Genomic DNA, 26,658 nt, shown 5'->3' on the forward strand with positions numbered 1-26,658 from the left:
ACACACACACACTTTTTTAACTTCATTTTTGCTAGCCCTATGGATACACACACACACACACACACACACACACACTTTTTTAACTTCATTTTTGCTAGTCCTGGGGCTTAAACTCAGGGCCTGGGCACAGTCCCTGAGATTATTTTGCTTCAGGGTAGCACTCTACCACTTGAGCCACAGTGCCACTTCTGGCTTTTTCTACCATATATGGTACTGAGGAATCGAACCCAGGGCTTCATGCATGCTAGGCAAGCACTCTACCACTAAGCCACATTCCCAGCCCTTAAAAACTCTTTTAACAACAAAAATTGATCCTGAAACAGAGTAGAATAGACCAATATGGTGATGGTCCTGCTTTGGTTAAATATAGTCCCAATCAAAAAATTAAAGCATGTTCTCACAGCAGGCCCTACAAAGTGTTTGTTATCAACAGTGCCACTATGGTATTCTTAAGCTGCTGGTGTCATCAACATTTTTCCTCTTGAAGAAAACTATTCTTAAAGGAACTCTCTATTCTTAAAGAACTCATAAATCCTAGTACCAAGCAACAATTATGCAGAAAACACTTTTGCAAACCAGGTATTTTAGTGTCACTTGCCTAAAACTAAGGGTTTCTACAGTTAAAAAGAGCAAATTTGTAGCAAAAAATATTAGTTGTATAGTCAGTTCTTTGTTGGGATGGCGACTATTAAACTATTAACATTTGTTGCTTTTTTTCTTTTGTGCTGGTATCCCAGGGCTTGAATTCAGGGCTTGGGCAGCACTGTCCCTGAGCACTAGCACTCTACCACTTTAAACACAGTTCCACTTCTAGCGTTTTTAGCACTTAATTGGAGATAAGTGTCTCACAGACTTTCATGCCCAGGCTTGTTCTGAGTTGCAAAACTCAGATCTCAGTCTCCTGAGTAGCCAGGATTATAGTCACTAATGCTCAGCTAAATTCTTATTTTCAACTGTTGATACAATTGGCTTAAATTATTACAATAAAAGTAGGATGTTTCAAGAAATACCTCTTGAGACTGCCACTAAAAATAGATGCTTAAAATTAAATGTTCGATTTAGGCTTGATAGTCATGTATATCTGTAATTCCAGAATTTGGGAGGGGGAAGTAGGAGACTAAAAGTTTGAGGCCAGCCTAGGTTATGACACTGTCTCAAAATAAAGAAAAAAAAAAAAAAAAAAAACAAGAAAAACTCAACAATCCACTTTTAACAAAAAAGTTAATTTCTTACTTTTGTAAATATTCTGTGGTTGAGATTTTAATATAGGTGCAAAATTAGTATACATGAATATTTTAACTTTTTTTTACCAATTCTTTAAAAACTAAAATTATCTTGAAATAAGAGACTATAGAAGAAAATTTAATTTTTACATTATTTCCTTAATACTATACCAAATGTGGTAAAAAAAAAAAAATAGCAATTTTATTTTTTTGAGATTACACAGCTTTACTATAATTACTTTGTATACCAAGAAAGATGTTCATTAAAATTAAAGCAGTTTTATTAACAATTATGAACATGTTGAGGGGCTAAATCATATTCTATATAATGAAATGCAATTTTAGAGTTTAGGTAAATTTTGCTTGGATTATATGGGCAGCACATTCAGAGATTCTCAGGAATAAGAAACAAATGGTCATTACTGTCTACACAACACAGCTGTATCAGAAAAATGAACAAACAGTGCCTTGTAAACTAAGTCTAAAATTAGAATATTTTACTTGTTTAATAGTTTAATCATAACAGAGTAGGCTATTGTCCAGAGAAAAAAATTCTCAAAAAGTAGGCATTTATAAGTTTTAACTATTATTCCAAATAAAATAAAAACTTCATGCCTCTAAACGAACCCATGTTTCTAAATGTAAAAGGCAATTGTAAAAACTTTAAATACATCTCTATAAGAACTAAAGTTGGATACAATCTTTACTGCTAAAACTTTCTTTTCATATTATTATCATGAAAACCCAGTTACCAGACCTTTTGTTTTAAAACTTGTGACAGAACTGGATCTCTAAATTATATTAGTATTGGCAATAGAATACTAGTAAAGTTATCTCCTACTAGTGGAACAGATACAAACTACTAAAATATTACTTCCACTTTAATTTTTCTTTAGACTTCCATTAATACCAAGAAAACCTCCTAGTGATTTGAAAAATAGCCCCTCCTCCCTTTTTTACTTTTCCTGTTAGTCCCATAGTCCCCAAATTTATCAAGCTGCCAGACTTTTGACCTTTATAACATTTCCAAATTTAAATTTCCTTCTTGAGTTCAGCACCAGCTCAAAAAGTAACCTATGTACAAATGAATCTAACTGGATCAAATAATTAAAATTCTGTTCCATCTATATTTAATACAAATAAAGTACAACATATAAATGAGCACTGTATTAAAAAATTGTCAAGGTCTTCATAAAAGTCTTAAGAAAAACTCCAAAAGAATTATGCTCTTTAATTTAGTTAATATGAAATAGACCGTTGGTATAAACCAAGGGTTATATATTTAGTTTTGCTATACCTTAACATATTTCCACAAACCCTTAAGATTTTGACTTTTATGATTGCAATTTTCCTAGCAGGGAAACCAAATATATAAAATTTCTTTATATCTGCAACTAATTAACAGGCGACTATAGATAAGGTACAATTTAGTCACAACACCATATAAAGATATCTAAATAGGGGTTGGGGATTTAGCTCAGTGGAAGAGCACTTGACTAGAAAGAGCAAGGTGCTAACCAAGATCAATCACCAGCACCAAAAAAAACAAAAACAAAAAACACGCTTTTTTTTTAAAAAACATTATTGCTTAGTTTTATAAATGGTGAATTTTAAACAAATTGTTACTTCTATAACTTTATCTATATTTCTATCCTTTCAAATCATACAGTTTGGCAAGTAATAGTTTTTAAACTAAATTGATTGTAAACAAATGCTCATTTGGTAGCAATATACTCTCCTTTAGCTTCCTATTTACTATCATCAGTCCTAAAAAGAATTAACTACCCTAGGGAAACAACACAGAGCAGCTGCTTTTCTTTAAGGTTTTCAAGCATTATAAGAACAAAGATCCATGAAAAATCTGATAGAAATTTAAACAGTTCATCTCAATTCCTAATTATGGGATAACAGAGACATGGAAAAGACAAAGGTGCCTTTTATTTCACTATTTAACATAATAGAAATACTAAGAAATACTGCAATGATGTTATTGAGCAATTCTCCATCTTCTTCAAGGATGGGGGTCAAAACCAGTGAGGAGAAATAAATAATCAACATTATAGAACTTAAAAGGAAGATGGGAGGCACATAAAGAGAAAATGACTTTGGCTTTGAGAACCTCACACGTTGACCCTGAAATGCCAGATTTAAAAACAACAACAAAAAGAAGCCATCCCTTCATCACATACTACTCAGTATTATGAAATTGCCACAGCTTTTGCTTCTTCCCATTCAATTGGCGACCTCTTTTTGTTTTTCCTGCTTTTTGGTGGTAGGTAGTTCAAGACTTGCCCACTGCATGGGCTCAGCTTTTCTCATGGTGATCTCAATCTTAGTTGCAGTCATAGTTACATAACTTCGCTTCACATCAATCACCTGAAATGTATCAAGGAGTGAGAAAAAGGTTAAATGCTTTCATAGACTCAGTGGAAAACGTTCTTACTTCGCTAAAAATTCCAAACCTATGCTCTAAACCCATTTTTATTCCAGGTTAAACTTCTTGATAATATAACTTACATACTTGAATTTCTTGGTAAGTGGTATTCTATGTCTTTTTAAAAAACGGTATTTTAAATTTTCAGAAAAATATTGATGGATTCGTAATACTTACACCCCATAATTTCACGTTTTGATGAAATTCCTTCTCTCCTTCAAACACAATGTGTACATTTAACTAAAAGACACAGAAAAAGTGAGCATGAGTTTTATTTCGGTGCTGAGGATAGAACCCAGAAAAGTACACAGACTGTACACAATCTACGTATTGAGCCACAACTCAACAGAAAGTTAACTGCTTAACCAATAAACAAGTAAAGAGTTTATGAAAACAAACACTGGTTATGAAAATAAAAACACATTTTTGTGAAACTGTCAATATTATAAGTTTTTCTTCATTAAAAAAACATTAACAGGAAGTGGCACTGTGGCTCAAACGGTAGAGCTAGCCTTCAGCTGAAGAGCGCAGGGACAGCGCCCAGGCCCAGTGTTCAAGACCCACGACAAATTAATAAATAAATAAATAAATAAATAACAGAAAAGCAAAACTGACCTGAAGTTTCACACTGAGAACTAAGTATCTTATTACTTGCTAACTCTTTAAGCTACTGAATTACCTAGCAAACTGTGTTGAAAGAAAATTGTAACATGGGAATTTTCATCTGAAATTCTAAGAGTAATTTAAAATTATGTTTTCCATGAAAAATAAGGATATTTTATAAGACATTAATACAAAAAGCATGTTTAACAATTATTACTATTAGTTGTGTACTTACCAATGTACTATTTGCTTCTACTCGACTAAGTTCTGGAAGAGAATTTTTAGCATAGACTGAAATTGTGACTTCACCTCCAGTCTGATGCCAGTCATGCCTACATGGAACAACTTTTTTCCCCTGTAATAAAAGAAATTTCTTTAATTGTTTTAACAAAATACAAAGTATCTTATTAGTTTTATGATATCTGAACATAACTATACCATCCAGTTAAGTTTTTCTCTTTTAAGACCACGATGTTTCTAGACACAAAACTTTAAGGTCTTAAGAAAATTTATCCAGTTTTGTGTTGTGTAGGCAACCAACATTCTGATACGTTATCTATATCCACTTCTAATCACCCTCCTCATCTCTATACTCTCTAGGCTTCACACTAATGTGCAAAAAAAAAAAATATATATATATATATATATACATATATATATATACATATATATATATATATATATGAAGCATGGTTTACAGACAAGGTTTTCTACTACTTAGTATTATATAATAGTGTTTGTAAATAGTGCAACTCTTTATTTCACCCCAAAAAACCTATGTTTAAGTTCAAATTTTTAAAATTATTGAAATTATTTAAAAAAGAAAATTTATCCAATTTTGATTTTCAATAATCATTTTAAAAAACAACAACCAAAAAGACCTTCAGGATACAGTCAGAATGGCATTTGCTCAATGGGAAAAAGCATATAACATATTAACCTCATGTATAGATAACTGATTTTTACATGTGAGAACTGGAGAGGAAAAAAAAAACCCTTAGAGTTTTTAACTATCTTACTTGTATTGAGTCGCTTTGTCCTTTTATATTATCATGCAGAAAAATGTGGGAATTTACAGAAGTGTTCTTTTGATCACCATCAAACACAATTCAGGAAGTATCACAGTATGTTATAAAACAATGTGAACAAAACACATCATTTCCTCAAGAGCATTACTCTAAAATCTTTTTATCATACTAGAAACATTTTATTTTTTCAAAACTTCTTTTTTTGGGGGGCGGGGGGTCTGGTCGTGGGGCATGAACTCTGGGCCTTGGCGCTGTCCCTCAGCTCTTCAGCTCAAGGCTAGCGCTCTACCACTTGAGCCACAGCGCCACTTCCGGCTTTTTTCTTTTTGCTTATGTGGTGTTGAGGAATCGAACCCAGGGCCTCAGGCATGCAAGGCAAGTGCTCTACCACTGAGCCACCTTCCCAGCCCCTATTTTTTCAAAACTTATATAGGTGACTTGAAAATTTACAATTTTTTTTTAAGTAAGTTATATGAACTTAAAAGCTTATTGCATTGCATTACTGCCAATACAGGACAAAAGGTTGGGCACATAATTTAAACAGATGATAGCAGCCAACACACAGAACAAAGATCATTCGGCAATAAATTGTTTTCCTTCTTGTAATTTTAAGAGCTTTGAGGGGAGTATATGCACAACCTCATGTCTTTTAAAAAAGTTGTCCAAAGGGGCTTGGAAGGTGGTTCACTGGTAAAGTACTTGCCTTACATGCACAAGGTCCTGGGTTCGATTCCTCAGCACCACATAAACAGAAAAAGCCGGAAGTGACATTGTGGCTCAAATGGTAGAGCACTAACCTTGAGCTGAAGAGCTGAGGGACAGGGCCCAGGCCCAGAGGCCCAGGCCCCAGGACCAGGAAAAAAGTAAAAATAAAAAAAACTGCCCAAGTAACTATTCAAAAATCAGCTATCTATATGTTCCCCTCACAAAGGGGAGTAGCACCTATTTAACTGGAAGAATTTCAAAATAAAACAATAAAAACCTAGTTGATTTATGCAGTTGTTTAGATCTGTGGTGCAACAATGAGATGTATAAGTTGTTATGCTGAAAACAAAGTTTATAACTTTGGTGGGGGAGGGGGGAAGGGAAAATGGGAAGGCATGGGAAGGGGAAACAAAGGAGGAGGCTACAATGCTTGATAAGAAATGTACTCATTATCTTGCCCATGAAATTGTAACCCCTCTGTACAGTATTTTCACAATAAAAAAAAAAAAAAAAAAAAAAAACCATCTATACAGGGAAGAACATGCTTTTATGGGCATTCTCAAACAAGTTTGCAATCCTCTTCCTTGGCCACTAGATGGAGTACTTGAGGCTAAAGTGTGTTTCAAGGTTTTTAGTGGCCCATCTAATAATAGTACCAAATTAACAGAAAAGTATTAGAAAACAAAAAATGGCAACAGTCTAAAAAGTTAATTTTAATTTAAAAGACAAAAGTGAATTAATTTTCAGCAGTCTAAGTATGTCCCAAAACCCTACAGATTTGCACCAATATAATAGCTATTTTCTGATTACACACTATTCTGAAAGCTCTCTTCAGCTTAATTTTACATTGTAGGAATGTTAATGATATACTCTGATGGAATGTTTTTTTTTTTTAATTTAAAAACTCTCTTGGGGCTGGGAAGGTGGCTCAGTGGTAGAGTGCTTGCTTTGCATGCATGAGGCCCAGGATTCAATTACTCATAACCACATAAGCAGAAAAGGCTGTAAGTGGAGAGGTGGCTCAAGTGGTAGAGTACTCACCTTGAGCTGAAGAGCGCAGGGACAGCACCCAGGCCCAGAGTTCAAGCCCCATGACCAACAAAAAAGAATAAAAATAAAAAATAAAAGCTCTCTTAAAGGGGCTGGGAATGTAGCTTATGAAGCCCTGGGTTCCATTCCTCAATACCACATATACGGAAAAAGCAGGAAGTGGCATTGTGGCTCAAGTGGTAGAGTACTTGCCCTGAGCAAAAGAAGCTCAGGGACAGTGTCCAGGTCCTGAGTTGAAGCCCCAGAACTGGCAAAAAAAAACCCTCTTTTAAAAATGACTTAGATGAATACAGTATGTTACCATGAAATTACTTACAGCATCCTTTTTTGTCCACATATGTTTTCCTGTTGTACAACCTTCTTGAGCCAAAAATGTGTTAAAATCAGATGTTTTCCTCCTACAACAGCTCCAATATTTCATCCTTTAACAGAAGAAAGATTTCACAATGAAGTCCAGAACTATTATAGTGACAAATGATTTTAATAAACCAAATCACTCATATGACTCGAAATATAGTCCTTACAAGTATTACATTATTAAAGTGTTCCAGATATATATTATATATATTATTAGGAAAACTAATTGAAAATTGAGGGTGTTTTATACTGATTGTGTAATCCAAAATTACACTTACTCAGTAATTCTGAGTAAAAGCAATTAAAAACTGAAAAAATTTAAGTCAGCTTTCCACTGACAACCCACACTCTGGATCAAAAGCAATCTTCACATTTTAATAACACATTGAAAAACAGATAAACAAATTGAAAAGCAATGTCTCCAAATAAGTAAAAACCATTATCAATTTGTGCAGAAAAATACAAACACAGCAAGGTAAGAGTCACAACAGAACTACAAGTTTAAAACCTGAATCATGAAGTGGCTCTGACTCAAGTGGTAGAATGCTAGCCTTGAGCACAGAGGCTCAGGGACAGCACCCAGCCCAAGTTCAAGCCCCACAACCAACCAAAAATAAAAAAGACCTGAAGCATATGAAAACAAAAAACTTTAACATAATACTGTGTCAATGAGCTATAATTTAATGTAAAAGATAAGCTCTCAACCAAGGACTGAGGAAAAGAATGGGATTCCTTGAATAAACAGTCCCCTAACAGTACTAAACGTCTGACAATACAGCAGGATATATTTTCCAAGAAAAAGTGAATTTAGACTACACATATACTGCTGTATATACCTGCAATCACAGGGAGCTAAATCATGAGAATTGTATCTACACAACTTAGTGAGAGCCTGCCTCAAAAAAAAAAAAAAACAGGAACAATTGAAAAATACTGGATTGGGCTAACTGAAACTTTGTGTTTTCATGTGTTAAGATGAATCCAATTTTTAGGTTATTGTAGTGATTAAATGGGAATGTAGGTAAAATTCTATGTAACATTTCATTGTAAATAACTAAAAATAAAGGTTCATCATTTCTAACTTTTTTTTTTTTTTTGGGTCCAGTTGTGAGGCCTGAAGTCTGGGCCTGGGCGCTGTCCGTCAGCCCTTCAGCTCAAGGCTAGTGCTCTACCACTTGAGCCACAGCACCACTCCGGCTTTTTTCTTTTTGCTTATGTGGTGCTGAGGAATCGAACCCAGGGCCTCATGCATGCAAGGCAAGCGCTCTACCACTGAGCCATCTTCCCAGCCCCATCATCATTTCTAACTTTTACCATAAAGTAAATTCGTCATGCATAAATTACCCCTCATGGAATATAGGTACTCCAGAATGATATACACAGACTTCTTCTAGACTTTGCAGACCCTGATATGTCTAAAAGAAAAAAATATAAAGCAAAAGGAATTAACTGGTTATCACTCAATTACATCTCAGACATATAGTACTATGAACTTTGTCAAACATTCAAGAAATAACAAGAATCATATTTAACAGTGGTTAAGTTCCTTCCAAGGAGCTTTCATTCCATTAAGGAATGAAAAAAATTACCTATTGTAAGACATGATTAAATTTTAGGTCCCTATGAGAGAAGCTAGTAGAAAAGTATACAACAAAGTATATTAAGATTCTTTCAGCCTTTGGAGTATGATCCTATCCAGCCACATTTGGGGATTTAGTATCAGTTAATTTAAGTATTAAGTCCAACATATCTGGAAATTTTAGAATGATTTTTTTAATCCCTACAACTGGTCAAACAAGTGGCAGAACTATATGTATACCCATAGTTTTTCTGGAAGATATGGGCCCTACAGCTGCTGTAGGTGAAGACTACAGATAAATTCATAAAAATGTTAACAAAACATGGGTGCAGCTGGTAGCACATTGTCCTTCAATTTTTGTATTCATATTACAACAGTACAAAAAATAAGATTTGGTATAAGTCTCCCTACTGCCCCAACTCTATTCTTCTTATCTTTTTGGAGTTGATGAGACCACATCTAGTCTTCCAAATCTCTGAAGCAAAATTCTGAAGGTCCATTTCAGTTTCTTCTCTCTTCCTAACATATAGTCTACTATGTAGAAAATTAACTACTTCCAATGAATTTGACCTGTAAATATCTATTAGTTTAGTTTAGTTTCTCTTCCTCATAAAGTAGCAGATTTCAGGTGATCAGACTGTACTGTTGTCTACCAAGTCATTCTCCACCCCTTCATTTCTTTCCCTTACAATCTTATTAGTTTCAAATTACAGCAACAATCTTGGTATGTACGGTGCACTTCCTACAAAAATCAGTTCCACATGTTTTGAATATCTAAATCTGCCTCTTAACAGAAAAATGTTACTCTAAGGGAAAATATTCATAGCCCTGAAGTATTTGTTAGACATAGAACAGTACTACTCATAAGAGATGGACAAACCATGTTTTGTGAAAATTATAAATGACTTCTGTTTATCAAAGGATAATGAAAAGGCACAGTATCTGAGACAAAAGACTAAAAATAAAGGTAAGAGATTGTACACATTTCACTAGTAAAGCTGGATAGTAAACATTAAAACAGGTACACAACATTACTACTAGGAAAGTATAAATTATAACCATACTATACACCTTAAGTAAGGTTTAACTTCCCAGTATTAAAGAGTGTAGCTGTTACTATGTCCTTCAATTCGATGCAACAGATTTAGTTATCATTCTTAACTATTTTTAATACTACTTACTACTCATCTCATTTCCACTAGTTATGTCCTCTTTATTTTTCTTTCCATGTTTAGAACTGTTATAACTGTCCAAAACTCGATAGTGTCTCCATTACTCTTTCATTTACACTAACTTTCTCATTTCAAATTAGCATTCCCATTGTTACTGCTGCTGCTGTTTTGTTGTTTTGTTTTGTTTTTGTCGGTCATGGGGCCTGAACTCTGGGCCTGGGTGCTGTCTCTCAGCTCTTCTGCTTTTTCTGCTCATGTGGTGCTGAGGAATCGAACCCAGGGCCTCATACATGCAAGGCAAGCACTCTACCAATGAGCTACCTTCCCAGCCACCCCTACCCCTACCCCTACCCCCACCCCTGCTGCTGGCTTTTATATTACTGGGATCTTGAATTCCAGGCCTCAAGCTGTTGCTGGGGTTTCTTTGCTCATGCCTGATGCTCTACTAATTGAGCTAAGCCTCCAGTTCAATCATTGCATTTTATTCACTAACTCTGCCTCATGTACATGTGAATATACTTACATTTTAATTTCATAGTAAGTGATCTCAAACTTAACAGAAAACCTAAAATCCCACCCAACTTTTACTTTCTCAGTTTATGGCATCACCATAATGAAGAAATATAATCCATAAAACAAGTATTGCCAATACTTTCCAAATACTCATTCTACATGGATTTGCTATGTGCTAGGTACTGGACTACCATTCAAAGCTAAAACTAAGAATAAAGCAAAACCTACTATTTCAAATCTTTCCATGGAGGCAATCACAAAGTGAATAGATGATACCAAAATAAGTCAACAGTGCCACTGAGGGGAAAAAAAGGAGAGGAGAAATAGAGGGTATGTAAACAAGAGAAAGTCTGATCAAAATGTTTGACAATACCTCATATTCAGTCACTTCTCAACTGTCTTCTGTATAATCTCACTGCCTAGTCTTTCACAAGAGCATCTACAGCTGGTTTTTCTTCTTCTAGTTCCATTCATGCCCTATCAACCTGTACTTTACTAAAAATTCTTTTGAATCTCCTTCCTAAATTGAGTGTAGCAGAAAGATCAAGAATTAAGAGAACACGAGAGCCATAAAGTAAATTAAAAGGCCAGTCTAAGCTACACAGTGAAACCCTGAATCAAAACAAGTAACCTGGGGCTGGGAAGGTGGCTCAGTGGTAGAACGCTTGCCTTGCATGCCCGAGGCCCTGGGTTCGATTCCTCAGCACCACATAAGCAAAAAGAAAAAAGCCAGAAGTGGCACTGTGGCTCAAGTGGTAGAGCACTAACCTTGAGCTGAAGAGCTGAGGGATAGCGCCCAGGCCCAGAGTTCAGGCCCCACGACCGGACCCCCCCTCCCCCCCCCCAAAAAAAAACAAGTAACCTCAAACAGTTCTACCTAAAACAGGTAATGGCTTACTATTACATTTAGAAGAGTCTAAACCGCTCCTCATCGTTACACTATCTCCATAAGCTGGTCTATTTCTTTACCCAGTAGTTTGCTCTTGTTCAAGTTTTTCTGACCCAGTATTCTTTGAACATCCCATCTCTAAAGCCTCTAATCATGTTGTTCCCCTCTATCCATAGCTCTCTTCCCAAGATTTAACAACTCATTTTCTACATTATTCAGAATCCTGATTTAGTGTCACCACATGAAAAGAACTTCACTGACAATCTTAACCACACAAGTTCCTTAGTCTGCTTTATAGCCATGTCTAACAATTTCTAACATCTATTTGCCTATTTGTAACTTCCCACAAGAACAATGTTCTAGTATCTAAAACAATGTGTACTACATGCTAAATGCTCATGCTCAAATTATATTCTATAATTCTATTAGACTGCTTTTGTTCAGTCCCTAATCCAAGTTTGTAATCTCAGCTGTCAATATAATGCCCAAGATATAACACACAATTGTTTGCTAAAATGGTAGTGAATACTTCTTTGCTTTAAAATAGTTTCAGTGAAGTTTTATCTGTGTAATCCTAGCTATTAGGAGGCTACAGTCTAAGGATCAAGGTTTGAAGACAGCTCAGGAAGGAATAGTCCTTAAGACTTATCTCTATTAGCAAGCAAAAAACAGAGGTGGTGGCATGGTTCAAGTAGGAGAGCACAGCCTTGAGCAAAAATGCTTAGGGAGAGTGCCTGGGCTCTGATTTCAAGCCCCAGCACTGGCACCAAAACAAAAGTTTTATTTCATAACATCACAGATTTATAATACATACCTTTGAACACCCTCCATTTTTACATGAGGTCCCAACTTTAATTTCATCACCATCTTCTTCTAAAATGAAAAATAATTATTTTACCACTGTCATTTGTAAAAAAGGTAAACAAATTAAAATAGAATTTCACTGTAGTACCATTCTTTTTGTTTTTTTTGTTTTTTTGTTTTTGCTAGTCATGGAGCCTGAACTCTGGGCCTGGGCACTGTCCCTTAGCAATTCAGCTCAAGGCTAGCACTCTACCACTTGAGCCACAGCGCCACTTCCGGCTTTTTCTGCCTATGTGGTGCTGAGGAATTGAACCCAGGGCCTCATACATGTATGGCAAGCACTCTACCACTGAGCCACCTTCCCAGCCCTGAAGTACCATTCTTAAATAGTAATATGTCATATTTTCAATATGTCATATTAAAAAAAAACTTTAGGTTTTATTAAGATCACCAAAATTACATAAGAGCTAATTATATAATGTAATATCTTTATTTTGCTAAAAGAGAAATCATGAAATAACTTTTGCCTCCTCATATTAGGCATAGGTCAGAAAAAAAATTAAAGATATTTAATATTAATAAACATTTTCAATTATCAAAGAAATTTAAATGTTATTCTCATATTCAATAAAAATTTAACAGAAAAAAATCACATATTCATTTTGTGGAATTATTTACACTTAAGAAAAGTCAACTCAGTCGGGTGCTAGTGGCTCACGCCAGTAATCCTAGCTACTCAGGAGGCTAAGATCTGAGGATGATTCAAAGACAGCCCGGGCAGGAAAGTCTGTGAAACTCTAATCTCCAATAAACTACCAGAAAACCGGAAGTGGCGCTGTAGTTCAAGTGGTAGATCATTAGCCTTGAGCTGAAGACCTGAGGGACAGCGCTCAGGCCCAGAGTTCAAGCCCCACGACTGACAAAAAAAACAAAAACAAAAAAACAAAACACAAAAGTCAACTCAGCAGGGCACGGGTGGCTCACGTCTGTAATCCTAGCTACTCAGGAGGCTGAGATCTGAGGATCCAGGTTCAAAGCCAGTCTGGGCAGGAAAATCCGTGAAACTCTCATCTCCAATAAACCACCAGAAAAGCCGTAGCTCAAGTGGTAGAGCGTTCGTCCTGAGCTGAAGAGCACAGGGACAGCACTCAGGCCCAGATTTCAAGCCCCATGACCGGCAAAAAAAAAGAAGAAGAAGAAGAAGAAAAGAAAAGTCAACTCATTATTAAATGGTGGTATATTTTCAAACATATTTTGCAAACTACTTCTGTGCCTACGATGACTGCTTACATTGTACAGGAAAAAAAAAATAATAAAGCTTACCTTTCTTTTCTTCTTCACTTCCGGATGACAGTTTAAGTTTATCGAGTGCTTGTTTTAGGGAGGCAGAAATTTTTAATTCCAAGTTTGTCATTGGTTCATCTGGGCTGGAGAATTTCAAATCTTATTACCATTTTTATTTAACATATCAAAATGTTTATTCATACTTAAGCTGTAAAATGTGCTTTATGAGAAGTTGTGTATCAAATATTCCTCATGAAAAGCATTTTACAAATAACTGCAATAATTTACCTACACTTAAACTTTTAATAAAGTTTTTACATTAAAATATTTGCCCTCAAGTAGTTATGCCATAGTATATTCAATTACTTATGAACAGGGCTAATAGGATGGAGTAATGGTAGAGGAAATGACCCAAAAAATAACATCTATTCCATGCCCAAGCAAAATGCTGAGACCATAATAGGCAATCTTTAGCTGAGATCTAAGGATTGTGGTTTAAAGCCAGTCTGGGCAGGGAAGTCTGTGAGACCCTTATCTCTACTAAACTACTAAAAAGCCACAAGTAGAGCTGTGGCTCAAGTACTGCAGCAAAAGAAAAGAAGCTCAGGGACAGCATCCAGGCTGAATTTATGCTTATTCTTAGCAGTAGAGACTAATTTACCTATGCATTTTTTACAGATAATTTATTTTATGTTGGCCTATAAAATCAGATATACTGGCAAGGCAATTTCTACAATGATAAAACCTGCTCAGAATGACTGTTTTATATATACTGTTTACAGCTACTCATCAAACCAGTATTAAAAGCATTAATAAATGCAGCAATAACATACACCATCTCCTTAGCCACCTGGAAGGCTGAGAGGTAGGAGGCTTCATCAAGTTTGAGGCCAGGCCATGCTACACATCAAGATCCAGAGCAGCCTGGACTACATAATGCACAGTCTCAAAAGAGCAAAAAGAAGACAAAATGTTTCATTTCCCTCACTGCCTCTTATGTAAAACTATTAGTAACCCTTCATTTAAAAATAGCATCTACTCATATTATTGTTATAGTAGATCCCGCAGAAACATAGAAATGAAGAATAGAGCCATGCAGCCCTCTCATCTTTATCATACATCTGTGTGTATGTGTGTGCATGTGTATGTATGTGTGTGTGTGTATATATATATATCTATATATTATATATATATATATACACATAATTTTTTTGAATTGACCAGCGAGACACATAGAATAAAATCTTTCTGAGTAGTTTATCTGTATTTCCAAATGTAAATGGGAAACAGGCATCAGGTATCTTAGGGTTCTTATCCTTGTTCTATATTATTTGATAGATGAATTAAAATTTTACTGGGGTTGTGAATTGCTTCTGAGCTATTTAACCAAATTCAAAAAGGACAGAGAGCATAAGCCATTTGTTTAAATGCTGCAGTTTGGTTTTAAAACATTTAGTACTCAAGTGCAGTTTACCTTGTGTAACAAACCTAGTATGCATGTAGCAATTTCTTTTCCTTTTAATTTTATTTTATAGTAAGGATGATGAACACAGAGGTTACCGTTAATAAAAGTAATGAGTATATTTCTTCTTGAACATTGTTGTATGTAGGATTTTCAAACATCCTATTTGATCAAAAGGTGATTCTGAACAATCTAATTCTACTTCATAATAAGTAAAGTCTATTTTAAGACTCAGACACTTCACCTAACCACACAGATTTAAAGCTAACATCAGTAGAACAGTAGTTGTCCAGCATCGAAACAGTAAAGTGATTAGGCCTCTTTTTCAATTCAAACTAACTCCAAGAAAAACCAACTTTACCATGCCACAAAATAGACAGGCCTAGCAAAAGAAAGACATATGACTCAACTCAAATGGAACATGCATCAGTAGTCATGGTGGCATAAGCAAAATGTACAGAGTTCATCAAATTGAGAAGGTATAAATGAAAAGGTTATGTAAGAGAAAAACCAAATGGTGGTCTATATAGTAGTTACAAATGCTACTAGGCAAATAAGAAAAGGAAACATTATGAACAACTGCTACTACTCAAGTTTGATGAAATAAGCAATGACATAAAGCATACCTGGGTCTTTTTATTGCTTCTACTGGCTTGGGGGCTTGAATGATGTGTTCCTGAAACCTGGGTTTCAATTCAGATAGTTCTTTCTTCTCAGTAGTCTTTACTTCAGGCTTGACTGGTTCAGGTGGTTTCTCACTATTATGCCTACCTTTAGTACAGCCCTGTTAGTAAAAGATACTAATTATGAAGCATCTACTTCACAGGCCATGAAATATTTTTATTGCATGGACTCATTTTAAAAAATGCAAAACAAAACTCCAAATTTGCTATTATTTGTAAAATAGTTTTTACCTCTCATACTTAAAAAGAAAAAGCCTTCACACATTACTTATATCATTCACAAATTAAGAAGTCCTTGACTTTATAACCCTGGGCAAGATAATGTCTAAGGTGTAGGTAATGACAGTTTTCTGTGTGTGTGTGTGTGTGTGTGTGTGTGTGTGTGTGTGTGAGTTGTGGGGCTTGAACTCTGGGCCTGGGCGCTGTCCCTCAGCTCTTCAACTCAAGGCTAACGCTCTACCACTTGAGCTACAGCACCACTTCTGGTTTTCTGAGTGGTTTATTTGAGATAAGAGTCTCACAGACTTTTCCTGCCAGAGCTGCCTTTGAACCATGATCCTCAGATCTCAGCCTCCTGAGTAGCTAGGATTACAGGCGTGAGCCACCAGGGCTTGGCATGACAGTTTTCTTTCTTAGTGGTATATACAATAATGATATCTAAGATTTGATAAGTAATTGCCTACCAGTTCCTTCTTGATGTTTTTTCAAGACTACTAAAATCAAGAACCTAAAATGACAAATGAGTAATTAGTATCTTACAACCTTAGTCTCCCAAACAGACAAATTATTTATTAGAGGCTGTAGAAAGTAGGTAAACTCCATTTTAAGGGTAAGGTATTATCTGGTAATGAGGATCCATTAATATATACTACATTTTAATTCAAATCCGGTACTTCCTATAATAGGCATTTTTAAGGAAAATGATCAAGATGCAAAACAGTACTTACTACAATGCTTAAGAAATCAGAAAAATCAGTTGTTCTTCTCTTACAGCAAGACCAACCCTATAAAAGGTAAGAAAGAAGCACTGAAAAATTTATCTCCTTAGAAACCATGACCTATATACATCTTGGTAAGTATACCATCGAATCCTAAAGTAATTTCCATATACAAAATTTCAGTTTGACAATTCTGTACATGGTTATCATAATCAAGTAAAATGATTTTTAGTGTTTGATTTTTAATAATTAGTATCTTATGAATTATTGTCAAAAACACCTTAAAATAGAAAACTATGAGTAACATTTGATTCCCCCAAAAAACTAGGTTAGATATTATTAAAAAAATATTGTATATTTGAGCTAATAATTCAACTTAGGGGCAGAATACCCTAAACCATCAACAACAAGAAATCATAATCACATATTTAAAGGATCTGGGGAATAAGTGAAGGTGTTTGACTTAGCAGAATGCCAGCCTTACAAGCATGAGACCCCTTACACACCCTAGAACCATCAAAAAAAAAAGGAAAAGTAGAGGAAAGAGGAAAGATAATAAAAGATAATATTACCTACTGTAGCTCAAACAGTAAACACTCTTATTTTCAGAGCACTAGAGATTACCATAGCAGCCTTCCAGGCATTCAACTTTGAAGTGAAATGATCCTTTCAGCTAGAGACAGAAGGTATAGAAAATGTACTAATATATGTGTAATCTTATTTAACAGAGGGTATCAAATGGTCTATCAAAAATGGCTTTAAGTTATCATTTCTAATTCCAATAGGGAACAGGGAAATAGAAATGCAGGAGTCTTCAGGTACCAAACAGATTACGAACGGATCTGTATGTATCTACCTGACCTCTTGTTTCTCTGTCTATTCTATAAAAAAGTATAATCCTGCTGCTTGGTATAATATACATTTTCAGGTTTAATCTCTTTTCTTTTTTAAAAGAAAAGTCTGAATTACAAAACATTTAATTTTCCTTTTGAAATTTAATTGTATTCTGAATTAAGATGAACCAATTACCACAATCTTAAATATATAGAGGGCTTAAACATCATCCATAATCAAAAATTTTATTCTGGGGACTGGGAAAATAGCTCAGTGGTAGAGTGCTTGCCTTGCATGCAGGAGGCCCTCGGTTCAATTCCTCAGCACCACATGAGCAGAAAAAGTCAGAAGTGGCACTGTGGCTCAAGTTGTAGAAAGTTAAGCCTTGAGCTGAAGAGCTGAGGGACAGCGCCCAGGCCCAGAGTTCAGGCCCCACGACCGGCAAAAACAAAGTAAAAGTTAAAAAATAAATTTATTCTGAAGCTGGGCCAGTGGCTCACAACTGTAATCCTAGCTACTCAGGAGGCTGAGATCTGAGGATTGCAGTTCAAAGCCAGCCTGGGCAGGAATGTCCATGAGACTCTTATCATCTCTCATTAACTAACAGAAAACCGGAAGTGGTGCTGTGGCTCAAGTGGTAGATTGCTGGTCTTGCACTGAAGAGCTGAGGGACAGCACCCAGGCCCAGAGTTCAAGACCCATGACCTACCAAAAAAAAAACTTATACAGACATAGTTATGACAGGTACTGGGACATATCACTGGAAAGCCATCAATACAAACTAGGTGTTCACAAATACCAGTGCATGCCAGTGCCTATCTAGCTATTCAGCACTACAAGAAAAAGGATGGGGGGGGGGGGGAGAAGTGGGGGAGGGGGGGGGAGGGTGGGAAGGGATGGGAAGGGGAAACAAAGGAGGAGGCGACAATGCTTGATAAGAAATGTACTCATTATCTTGCCCATGTAATTGTAACCCCTCTGTACAGTATTTTCACTATATATATATATAAAACAAAGAAAAAAGAAAAAGGATAAAATGTAAAATCTGACTATTCTCTTGCTGTCTTTTCTTGAGTAAACTATTCTTTTCTTTGAATAGTCCCCTTCTAATGTTAAAATATTCATTCTTATTAATTTCTTGCTTGGTTAAATAAAACACTGATAATGTAACATTTTATCTGAAATTTAATGAGATATAAAATTCTATAGTTTCTGTGAGGCTAGGCTGACAAAAATATAGAATACAGTAGAACAAAAACATTTTTAGCTACTGTAACGTTTTTTTGGGGGAGGGATCCGGTCGTGGGGCCTGAACTCTGGGCCTGGGCACTGTCCCTCAGCTCTTCAGCTCAAGGCTAGTGCTCTACCACTTGAGCCACAGCGCCACTTCCGGCTTTTTTCTTTTTGCTTATGTAGTGCTGAGGAATCAAACCCAGGGCCTCATGCATACAAGGCAAGCGCTCTACCACTGAGCCACCTTCCCAGACCCCTGTAACTGATTTTATGTTACCAAGAAGACACATACATGGACATAGGATTTACTTAATCATTCATCCATTCTTAGCATTCACTTGACACTTGAGGACACAGACTAACTCAATGAGAGAAAACAGGAATCTAAAGACAGATCTCCTAGAGTTAGGAGATATGGAAAGAAAATAGAATAAAAGAAAGATAAACGTACCAAAAGGAAAGTAAACAGTAAATGGTAGTCCAAGAAAGAAGAATTTCCCCCAAGGAAATAGAAACATTCCTACAGAACCAGTTTCAACATTTAGATGAAAGTAGAATCAGGTCTGTTCTGTTTTCATCACTCAGAACCACGAAAACAAAACTTATTTACTGTACAAATTAGTTTAGATCTCAATGTCTATCAGTTAAATGCCCAGTAGCCAGTTACTTTCTGGAACTTATCATTAGAAAATTACAAGGGTAGTAATACTAAAAGACCCTTAAATTTCTGAAAACAAAAGTAGACTAAACCCATAGCAGGCTACCACAGCATTTTCTTTTAAAATATACAAGGGAAACTTTGCAAATGTATCATATTATCATATATAAGTTTTACAAATATCACCATCAACAACTGCCCAAATTAAGGAAATACAAATGTAGGTGAAAAACTAGTAATATCTCTCTTAGAAAACACTCAAAACTTAACATGTCTGCCCTGAAAATCACATCATGAAATGTTTAAAACAATCATTTCATCTAATACTACCATTCACAGTAGTCAACAGTAACAGATGGAAGACTGGGATTCAATAAACACTGCTTCTACTTCCTTTCAAAATTCTGAAGTGAAGAAATAATTAGGAAAGTGATTTGCAATGAAAATAATTTTAGAATTATTTTAGAAAATATCTCCATCTACTGACTTCTTTGCCCTTAGTGTAGTGGAATAGATGCTTAGAATACAATCTCAATGGTCATCAAAAAAGCAAAAACTCAAATTTGGAAAGTAAGGACTTGATTTCCACATTTAAAACAAACACACAAACACGTGGAAGATGAGGAGGAGGAGGAGGAAGAATAAACTAAAATGCAATGGAGTTCCTACCTTCAGTGCATCATGAAAGACTGGAACACCTGGGTGGTATGTGCAAGCATCTAATCATGAAACAGAAAAGAAAAACACAACTCTTAGTAACAAAGAAAAGAGTTAGTAATCAATCCCTTTCTAAGTGTGGAAAATGTTGTTCCTTAAAATTCACTAATGCTTATGTTAGCTACATTGCACAAAGTGTGTCAAAATAGTAACAAAACTAATTCAGAGTTTTACAGGATAGTTGGATACACCTAACTGTTGAAAAGTAACACATTGTATGCTTATTCCTCCCATCTTTGTAGCAAATTATTGAGTACAGAAACTATAAGCCATACATTTTGACCACATCCCAATACTTCCTTTATAAAAATGTCAAACTGGGGCTGGGAAGGTGGCTTAGTGGTAAAGGGCTTGCCTTGCATGCATGAGGCCCTGGGTTCAATTCCTCAGCACCACATAAGCAAAAAGAAAAAGCTGGAAGTGGCGCTGTGGCTCAAGTGGTAGAGCACTAGCCTTGAGCTAAAGAGCTGAGGGACAGCCCCCAGGCCCAGAGTTCAGGCCCCACGACCAGACCCAAAAAAAATAAAATAAAATAAAAATGTCGGGCTGGGAAGGTGGCTCAGTGATAGAGCACTTGCCTTGCATGCTCAAGGCCCTGGGTTCGATTCCTCAGCACCACATAAGAAAAAAGAAAAAAAAAAAGCCAGAAGTGGCGCTGTGGCTCAAGTGGTAGAGCGCTAGCCTTGAGCTGAAGAACTGAGGGACAGCGCCCAGGCCCAGAGTTCAGGCCCCACGACCGGACCCCCAAAAAAAATAAATAAATAAAATAAAATAAAGCAACAGATGGCATATTATAGAAGAAAAAGGTATATTAAGAAAAAAGATGAATGATAGTCTAGGAAAGGAATTTCCCCCATTTTGCACAATGATCTATTAAAAGTCACCTAACAGATTTGCTAAAAAGATATTTTGAAGAAATAAGCTAAATGTTTAAAAAGTTTTTGGTAGTATCTAACTTAATTCAACTCTTGTAGTTAGTGTCATTTTAAAAAGTTATGCCCAAACCAGGGGCCAGCGGCTCATGCCTATAATCCTAGCTACTCATGAGGCTGAGATCTGAGGATTGAAGTTCAAATCCAGCCTGGGTAGTAAAATCCATGAGACTCTTATCTCCATACAAACCACCAGAAAACCACTAGCCTTGGGTTAAAGAGCTGAGGGACATCACCTAGGCCCAGAGTTCAAGCACCACAACCGACCCTCCCCCCCCCCAAAAAAGGTTGTGCCCAGTGGGGAACCAATGGTTCCTGCGGTAATCTAGCTACTCAGTAGGCTGCTTTTTGAGGATCAAGGTTCAAAGCCAGCCCAGGAAGGAAAGTCTGTGAGACTCTAAGCTTCAATTATCCAAAAAAGCTAGTAGAGCTCTGTTGCAAGTGGTAGAGAGCTAGCCTCGAACAAAAAAGCTTAGAGACAGCACCCAAGCCCAGAGTTCAAGCCTCAAGATTGGCAAGAAAAAAAAAAAAAAGATAAGCAGTGTGGAATATTTTTAGGTAATAGACATACTCCTAGACCAGTAGTATGAGCTGGAGAAAATATTCTCTAATACCCATTAAATGTAACTTTCTTTTATAAAGCTACCTTACTTTACTCAACCATTCAAGTCTAATTTCAGTTCTCTACAACTTCTGATTCCTGGGGCTGCCTTCAAACTAATTCCTAGAACTCAAGAGAAATCTCTCTCCCCAGTATTAATAGCTATTGGTACTTCCTTAATAACTAGCTGCTGTAGAGGTACTATACCAAATAATGGAATAGGAATGAGTGACTTTCTGGAATAGTAAGTAAATGCATGGATTAAGCAGAGGAATCACAATTAAAAGTAGTGGTGTAATTAAGAGCTGAAGGATGGTAGGTAGACATAAATATATATATATATGCAGAACATGATGTTTATAAGAAAATAGAATTAGAGAAAACAGTTTTGCCCAATATCAGATTTAACGCAGACATAGGAATAAATTGCACAGATACATAAAAACCATCTTCATAAGAAATAATTGCTATAATGGTTCTTGCATAATGGTATCAGAAATGAATCGATATTGACCATATACCTAAATAGCCCCCCCAAATCTGCTTTCTAAACATTTAACATGCTTTACAAAGCTTACCAGTTTTGCTCAAATTAATACTTTAAAGGGAAGAAGCCACAATACAGCAGTAGTTAATCCGTGAGACTTTCACACTGGGTTTGTATTACAAACTAAACTATACTATTTTAGAAGAGAGTCTATTCATAGGAGGAATAAAAATCATAAAGTGATGAAATAAGTAAATAGCATGGAAATTCTGCCATACCTTCCTAAGAAAAGTCCCAAGCACAGATTAAGGGACTTTTTATTGGTCGTGGGGCTTGAACTCTGGGCCTGAGCGCTGTCCCTCAGCTCTTCAGCTCAAGGCTAGAGCTCTACCACTTGAGCCATGGTGCCACTTCCGGTTTTCTGATGGTTTATTGGAGATGAGTTTCACTAACTTTCCTGCCCGGGCTGGCTTTGAACCGCGATCCTCAGATCTCAGACTCCTGAGTAGATAGGATTACAGGCGTGAGCCACCGACGCCCAGCTTAAAGTTATTTTTATCAATGGAAAAAAATTGAATCTATTCTGTAACTTTCTCCTAGTCACGTTTCCTTCATCTTCCATTCATTCAACCAATTTAATTTATCCAATCTCTAAAACCATTCCAATCTTGCTCGAGTGAACAAATTTCCAGCAATCTTACTCCAGAGTCCCTGCGAGTCTGTACTGTTGGCCAGGAAACCGTTGAGTCACTCCAGTGGCTCTCCACTGCCTTCATTTTTTAAAATCTCCCTTGAACTCTGAACCTGAACATAATTCTTTAAAAAAACAAAAAGGTCCCAAACAACAAAACAGCAACCTCCTCTACACTGGACATGAGCATAGAATGTGTGCTTACATCAAGACTGTATTTTTACATAGGCTTAAAAAAAAAATCCTCATTCTCTCAATTTTATGATGCACTAAAAAAAAAAAAATCACAGTGTCCCCTTAATGTTTACACCACTGTGCAGACGTGTTACAGCTCACAGTTTCCCCTTAATGTTTACACCACTGTGCAGACGCGTTACAGCTCAGTGTCCCCTTAATGTTTACACCACTGTGCAGACGCGTTACAGCACTGCGTAGACCATACTCGTCTTTTTCTTACAATGCTGCTAAGGGATCTTGTTTCAAGTTAAAGCACTGATTCACCTGCGTGTTAAGGTAACATCTCCAGTGCTTCAGAGACTTTGCGCACCTTGCTCTGCCGTTTCCACGTTCGGCCCCGCGGATCTCCTTTCCCCTGGAGAGGCTGCACGACTGCTCTTTAACCAGGGCGGTCTCCTGAGCCCACCACACAAAATGCACCCAATATACGCTAGCCGAATTTGAGAACGTGTCCCACTCGGCGCTTGGCCTCATTCAACCTTAAAGCAAAGGCGCGGTGACCGGCCACATGCACACCTCGTGCGGTCACGACCTTTCCCTGAACCCCGCGCCCGGGGCCAGCAGGCCCTGGGCGCCCCGCCCCCGCGGGGTCCAGGGAGCGGCTCCGAAGCCGCTGCGGAGCGCGCGGATCAGAAAGCGCAGAGGTTCGCCGGGACTTCCTCGCCGTCCCGGACTGACCATGCCCCCTCCAGGCCGAGGCTCGCGTGCGGGATGGGCACCTCCGACGGGATGGGCACCTCCGACGGCCTCTGCCGCCGCACCACAGCGCTCTCCGCCCCCGGCCCCGGCTCGCCACCGCAGGGGAACGGCAGGATGGGCCGGGCCTCCCGGGGCCGAAGAGGGGAGCGCGGACTCGGGTAGCCCGGGGCCGAGAAGGGGAGCGCGGATGCGGGTAGCCCGGGGGCGCGGCGCTGGTGGGTAGCGGCGGGCGCGCGGCTGGAGCCCGGTGGAGCCCGGGCCGCCCAGGGCCTCCCGCCGCCAGGTCCGGGCGTGGCTCTTACCTTCCGCGTTGGCCTCGGGGTCGAAGCGCTGGCCGCAGCCCCGGTTGTAGCAAAGCAAGGCCATTGTCTTCTCCCGAGGTCTGGGACCGGCGACAGCTCACGGCGCGACCTCCACTCCCCTGCCGCGGGACTCCGACTGACGGGGAGGGCGGTACCGGCTTCCGGAAACCGCCGGTGCGGCTTCAGGAACCTTCGCGAATGTTCCGGTCGCGCATGCGTACGAGCGTTGCGGAAGAGGCGGGGTGGGGAGCCGCCGGGGCCGCCTGGTTGGGGGACGGCGGACGTCTGTCAATGTGACACGCAAGGGGCGGAAGTGCGGTGACCCGAAGGCAGGACGGGCCCTCCGGGGACGCGGGGCCGCCTGCGGCCTTCCCCGCCCGCGGGCTCCCGGCTCCGCCCTCCGCGTCTGTCCCGGACGCAGCCAGCCGGGACTAGGCCGGGCCTGCGGCTGCCAGTACCCACGCCCTCCCTTCCCCTCCCGTGTGTGCGCGCGTGTGCGTGTGTGCGTGCGCGTGTGTGTGTCAGACTTACCTCCCAAGGCTGTGTGTGTGTGTCACAGACTTTCCTTCCGGGGCTGTGTGTGCGCGCGCGCGCGTGTGTGTCACTGACTTTCCTCCCGGGGCTGTGTGTGTGTGTCACAGACTTTCCTCCCGGGGCTGGTGTGTGTGTGTGTGTGTGTGTGTATGTGTGTGTGTGTGTGTGTGTCTCACAGACTTTCCTCGCGGGGCTGGCTTTAGACCCTGATCCGCAGTAGCTATGGTTCCAGGCTTGAGCCACTTTTGTGTTTGTTTTCTTTTGTGCCAATTCTGGGCCTTCAGCTCGGCCTGGGCACCGTCCCTGGGCTCCTTTCGCCCAGGTCAGCGCTCTGCCACTTGAGCTACAGCGCCACTTCTGGCTTTTTCTATAAAACAGAGCTAGCATTAATAGTTAAATTGTATAGCAGTTATCTTATTAACAGAAGTGTCCATGAACATGGAAACCATCTCTATGCAGTTGTTTATGTTGTTTATACATATACTTGATAGCACATATATATTAGTGTGTTTGTTCATGTATGCATGTGATTTTTGTTGTTTTCATTAGCTGTAGTGAACATCACCTTTAAGGCTGGGCTGTGTCTCCTGTGTCTGTCTTAGGATGGCCTTGTTCAGTAGAAATATGAGAACACCCGTAATTTAAATTTTTTAATAGCAACATTAAGAAATTAGATGAAGTTAAACATGAGATATTCCTCATTTATTTATTTATCCGAAATATGGTAGAGACAGAATTGCAGAAGTTTCTTGGCCTCACCACATTTCAATCACTGTGTTACCAGTTACAAGTTACCAGTGTTATTATATTAGGCAGAATTAGTCTACCATCTGTGATTGAGTCAATTTTATTTATTTATTTTCTGTTAGTTGTGGGTCTTGGCCTGGGCTCTGTCCCTGAGCTCAAGGTGAGCACTCTACTACTTGAGCCACTGTGCCACTACTGGTTATCTGGTTTATTGGAGGTAAGAGTCTCATGGACTTTCCTGCCCTGGCTGGCTTTGAACTGTGATCCTCAGATCTCAGCCTCCTGAATAGCTAGAATTACAGGCATGAGCCACTAGCGCCTGAGTCCTAACCAGTTTTTAAATGATGGAGTGAATGAACTGCACTAAGCCATTAAAGGGAATTATGATGTAGTTCTATTGCAGTAATGATTGATTGTCCTGAGAGATATGTATGTATACACCACCTTGTCTTTGTCTAGGCATCCTCTGAAGGGCACCTGGGCTGATCCTATGACTTGTCTGCTGTGAACAGCATTGCAGTGAATCTGAGTATGTAAATATCTTAACTGTATCCTGCCTTTGGTTCCTTTGGTTCCTTATCTATAGCTCAGAGCATACAAATGTCACTTTTCTTTTCTTCTTTTTTTTTGGTTATGGGTCTTGAATTCTAGGCCTGTGCGCTGTCCCTCAGCTCTTCAGCTCAAGGCTTGTGCTCTACCACTAGAGCCAGAGCACAACTTGCAGATTTTTCTGTTTATGTGGTGGTGAGAAATCGAACCCAGGGTCTCATGCATCCAAGGCAAGCACTCTAGCACTGAGCCACCTTACTAGCCCCGAATGTCACTTTTCTTATCTAAGAGACATTGATGATAACAGAGGATTAAGGAATGTATGTTAAACATGTATAGGCATTGAAGAATTATGTACACAAATGATCAGAATAAAATGATCAGAACAAGATATTTTGAATCACTCAATGTTTTCCTTTTGTATATGACTCTGTATATTCTCTTTTCATTTTATTCTTTTACATGTAGTTGTTTTCAAAATATGTATCTTGGTTACAAATCATTTCACCAGATCTTAAGTAATAAGTTTATATTGATATTGTATTAAATGCTGCACAGGTGATTAATATTATAATTTATATTTATAAATTGTAAAATTGATAGAAATAGCTGTTTATACATTTATAGAATTAAGTAATTATAAGTATACAATTATATAAATTCATATAAACTATAAATGTTTATAATATAATGTATTTAATTATATAAGTTGT

The 26,658-nt window shown here is 38.0% G+C and overlaps 1 protein-coding gene across 1 annotated transcript; it reads right to left on the reverse strand.

The window, feature by feature from the left end:
- Positions 1-1,482: 1,482 nt before the first annotated feature.
- On the reverse strand, positions 1,483-24,292 carry Chordc1 (cysteine and histidine rich domain containing 1). Its single transcript, XM_042685192.1, has 11 exons — positions 24,116-24,292; positions 20,119-20,168; positions 16,734-16,790; positions 15,730-15,887; positions 13,681-13,784; positions 12,368-12,426; positions 8,745-8,815; positions 7,360-7,465; positions 4,496-4,615; positions 3,835-3,897; positions 1,483-3,599 (listed from the first exon to the last, which is right to left on the reverse strand). The coding sequence occupies exons 1-11, from the start codon at positions 24,177-24,179 to the stop codon at positions 3,456-3,458; spliced, it is 996 nt and encodes a 331-aa protein (XP_042541126.1). The 5' UTR covers positions 24,180-24,292; the 3' UTR covers positions 1,483-3,455.
- Positions 24,293-26,658: the final 2,366 nt, after the last annotated feature.

This window comes from Dipodomys spectabilis, unplaced genomic scaffold (genome assembly GCF_019054845.1).
Source record: "Dipodomys spectabilis isolate Male_0828 unplaced genomic scaffold, ASM1905484v1 ptg000094l, whole genome shotgun sequence".
In the NCBI taxonomy this organism is placed as follows: domain Eukaryota; kingdom Metazoa; phylum Chordata; class Mammalia; order Rodentia; family Heteromyidae; genus Dipodomys; species Dipodomys spectabilis.

Excerpts from the sequence above, each read along its gene's own strand:
- Chordc1 (XM_042685192.1), bottom strand. The coding sequence starts at position 24,179 with ATGGCCTTGCTTTGCTACAACCGGGGCTGCGGCCAGCGCTTCGACCCC. Across the intron at positions 16,791-20,118 it reads TCTTTCATGATGCACTGAAG|GGTTGGTCTTGCTGTAAGAG; the intron begins GTAGGAACTCCA and ends TACCTTTTATAG. Across the intron at positions 15,888-16,733 it reads CTGATTTCTTAAGCATTGTA|GGCTGTACTAAAGGTAGGCA; the intron begins GTAAGTACTGTT and ends TTTTACTAACAG.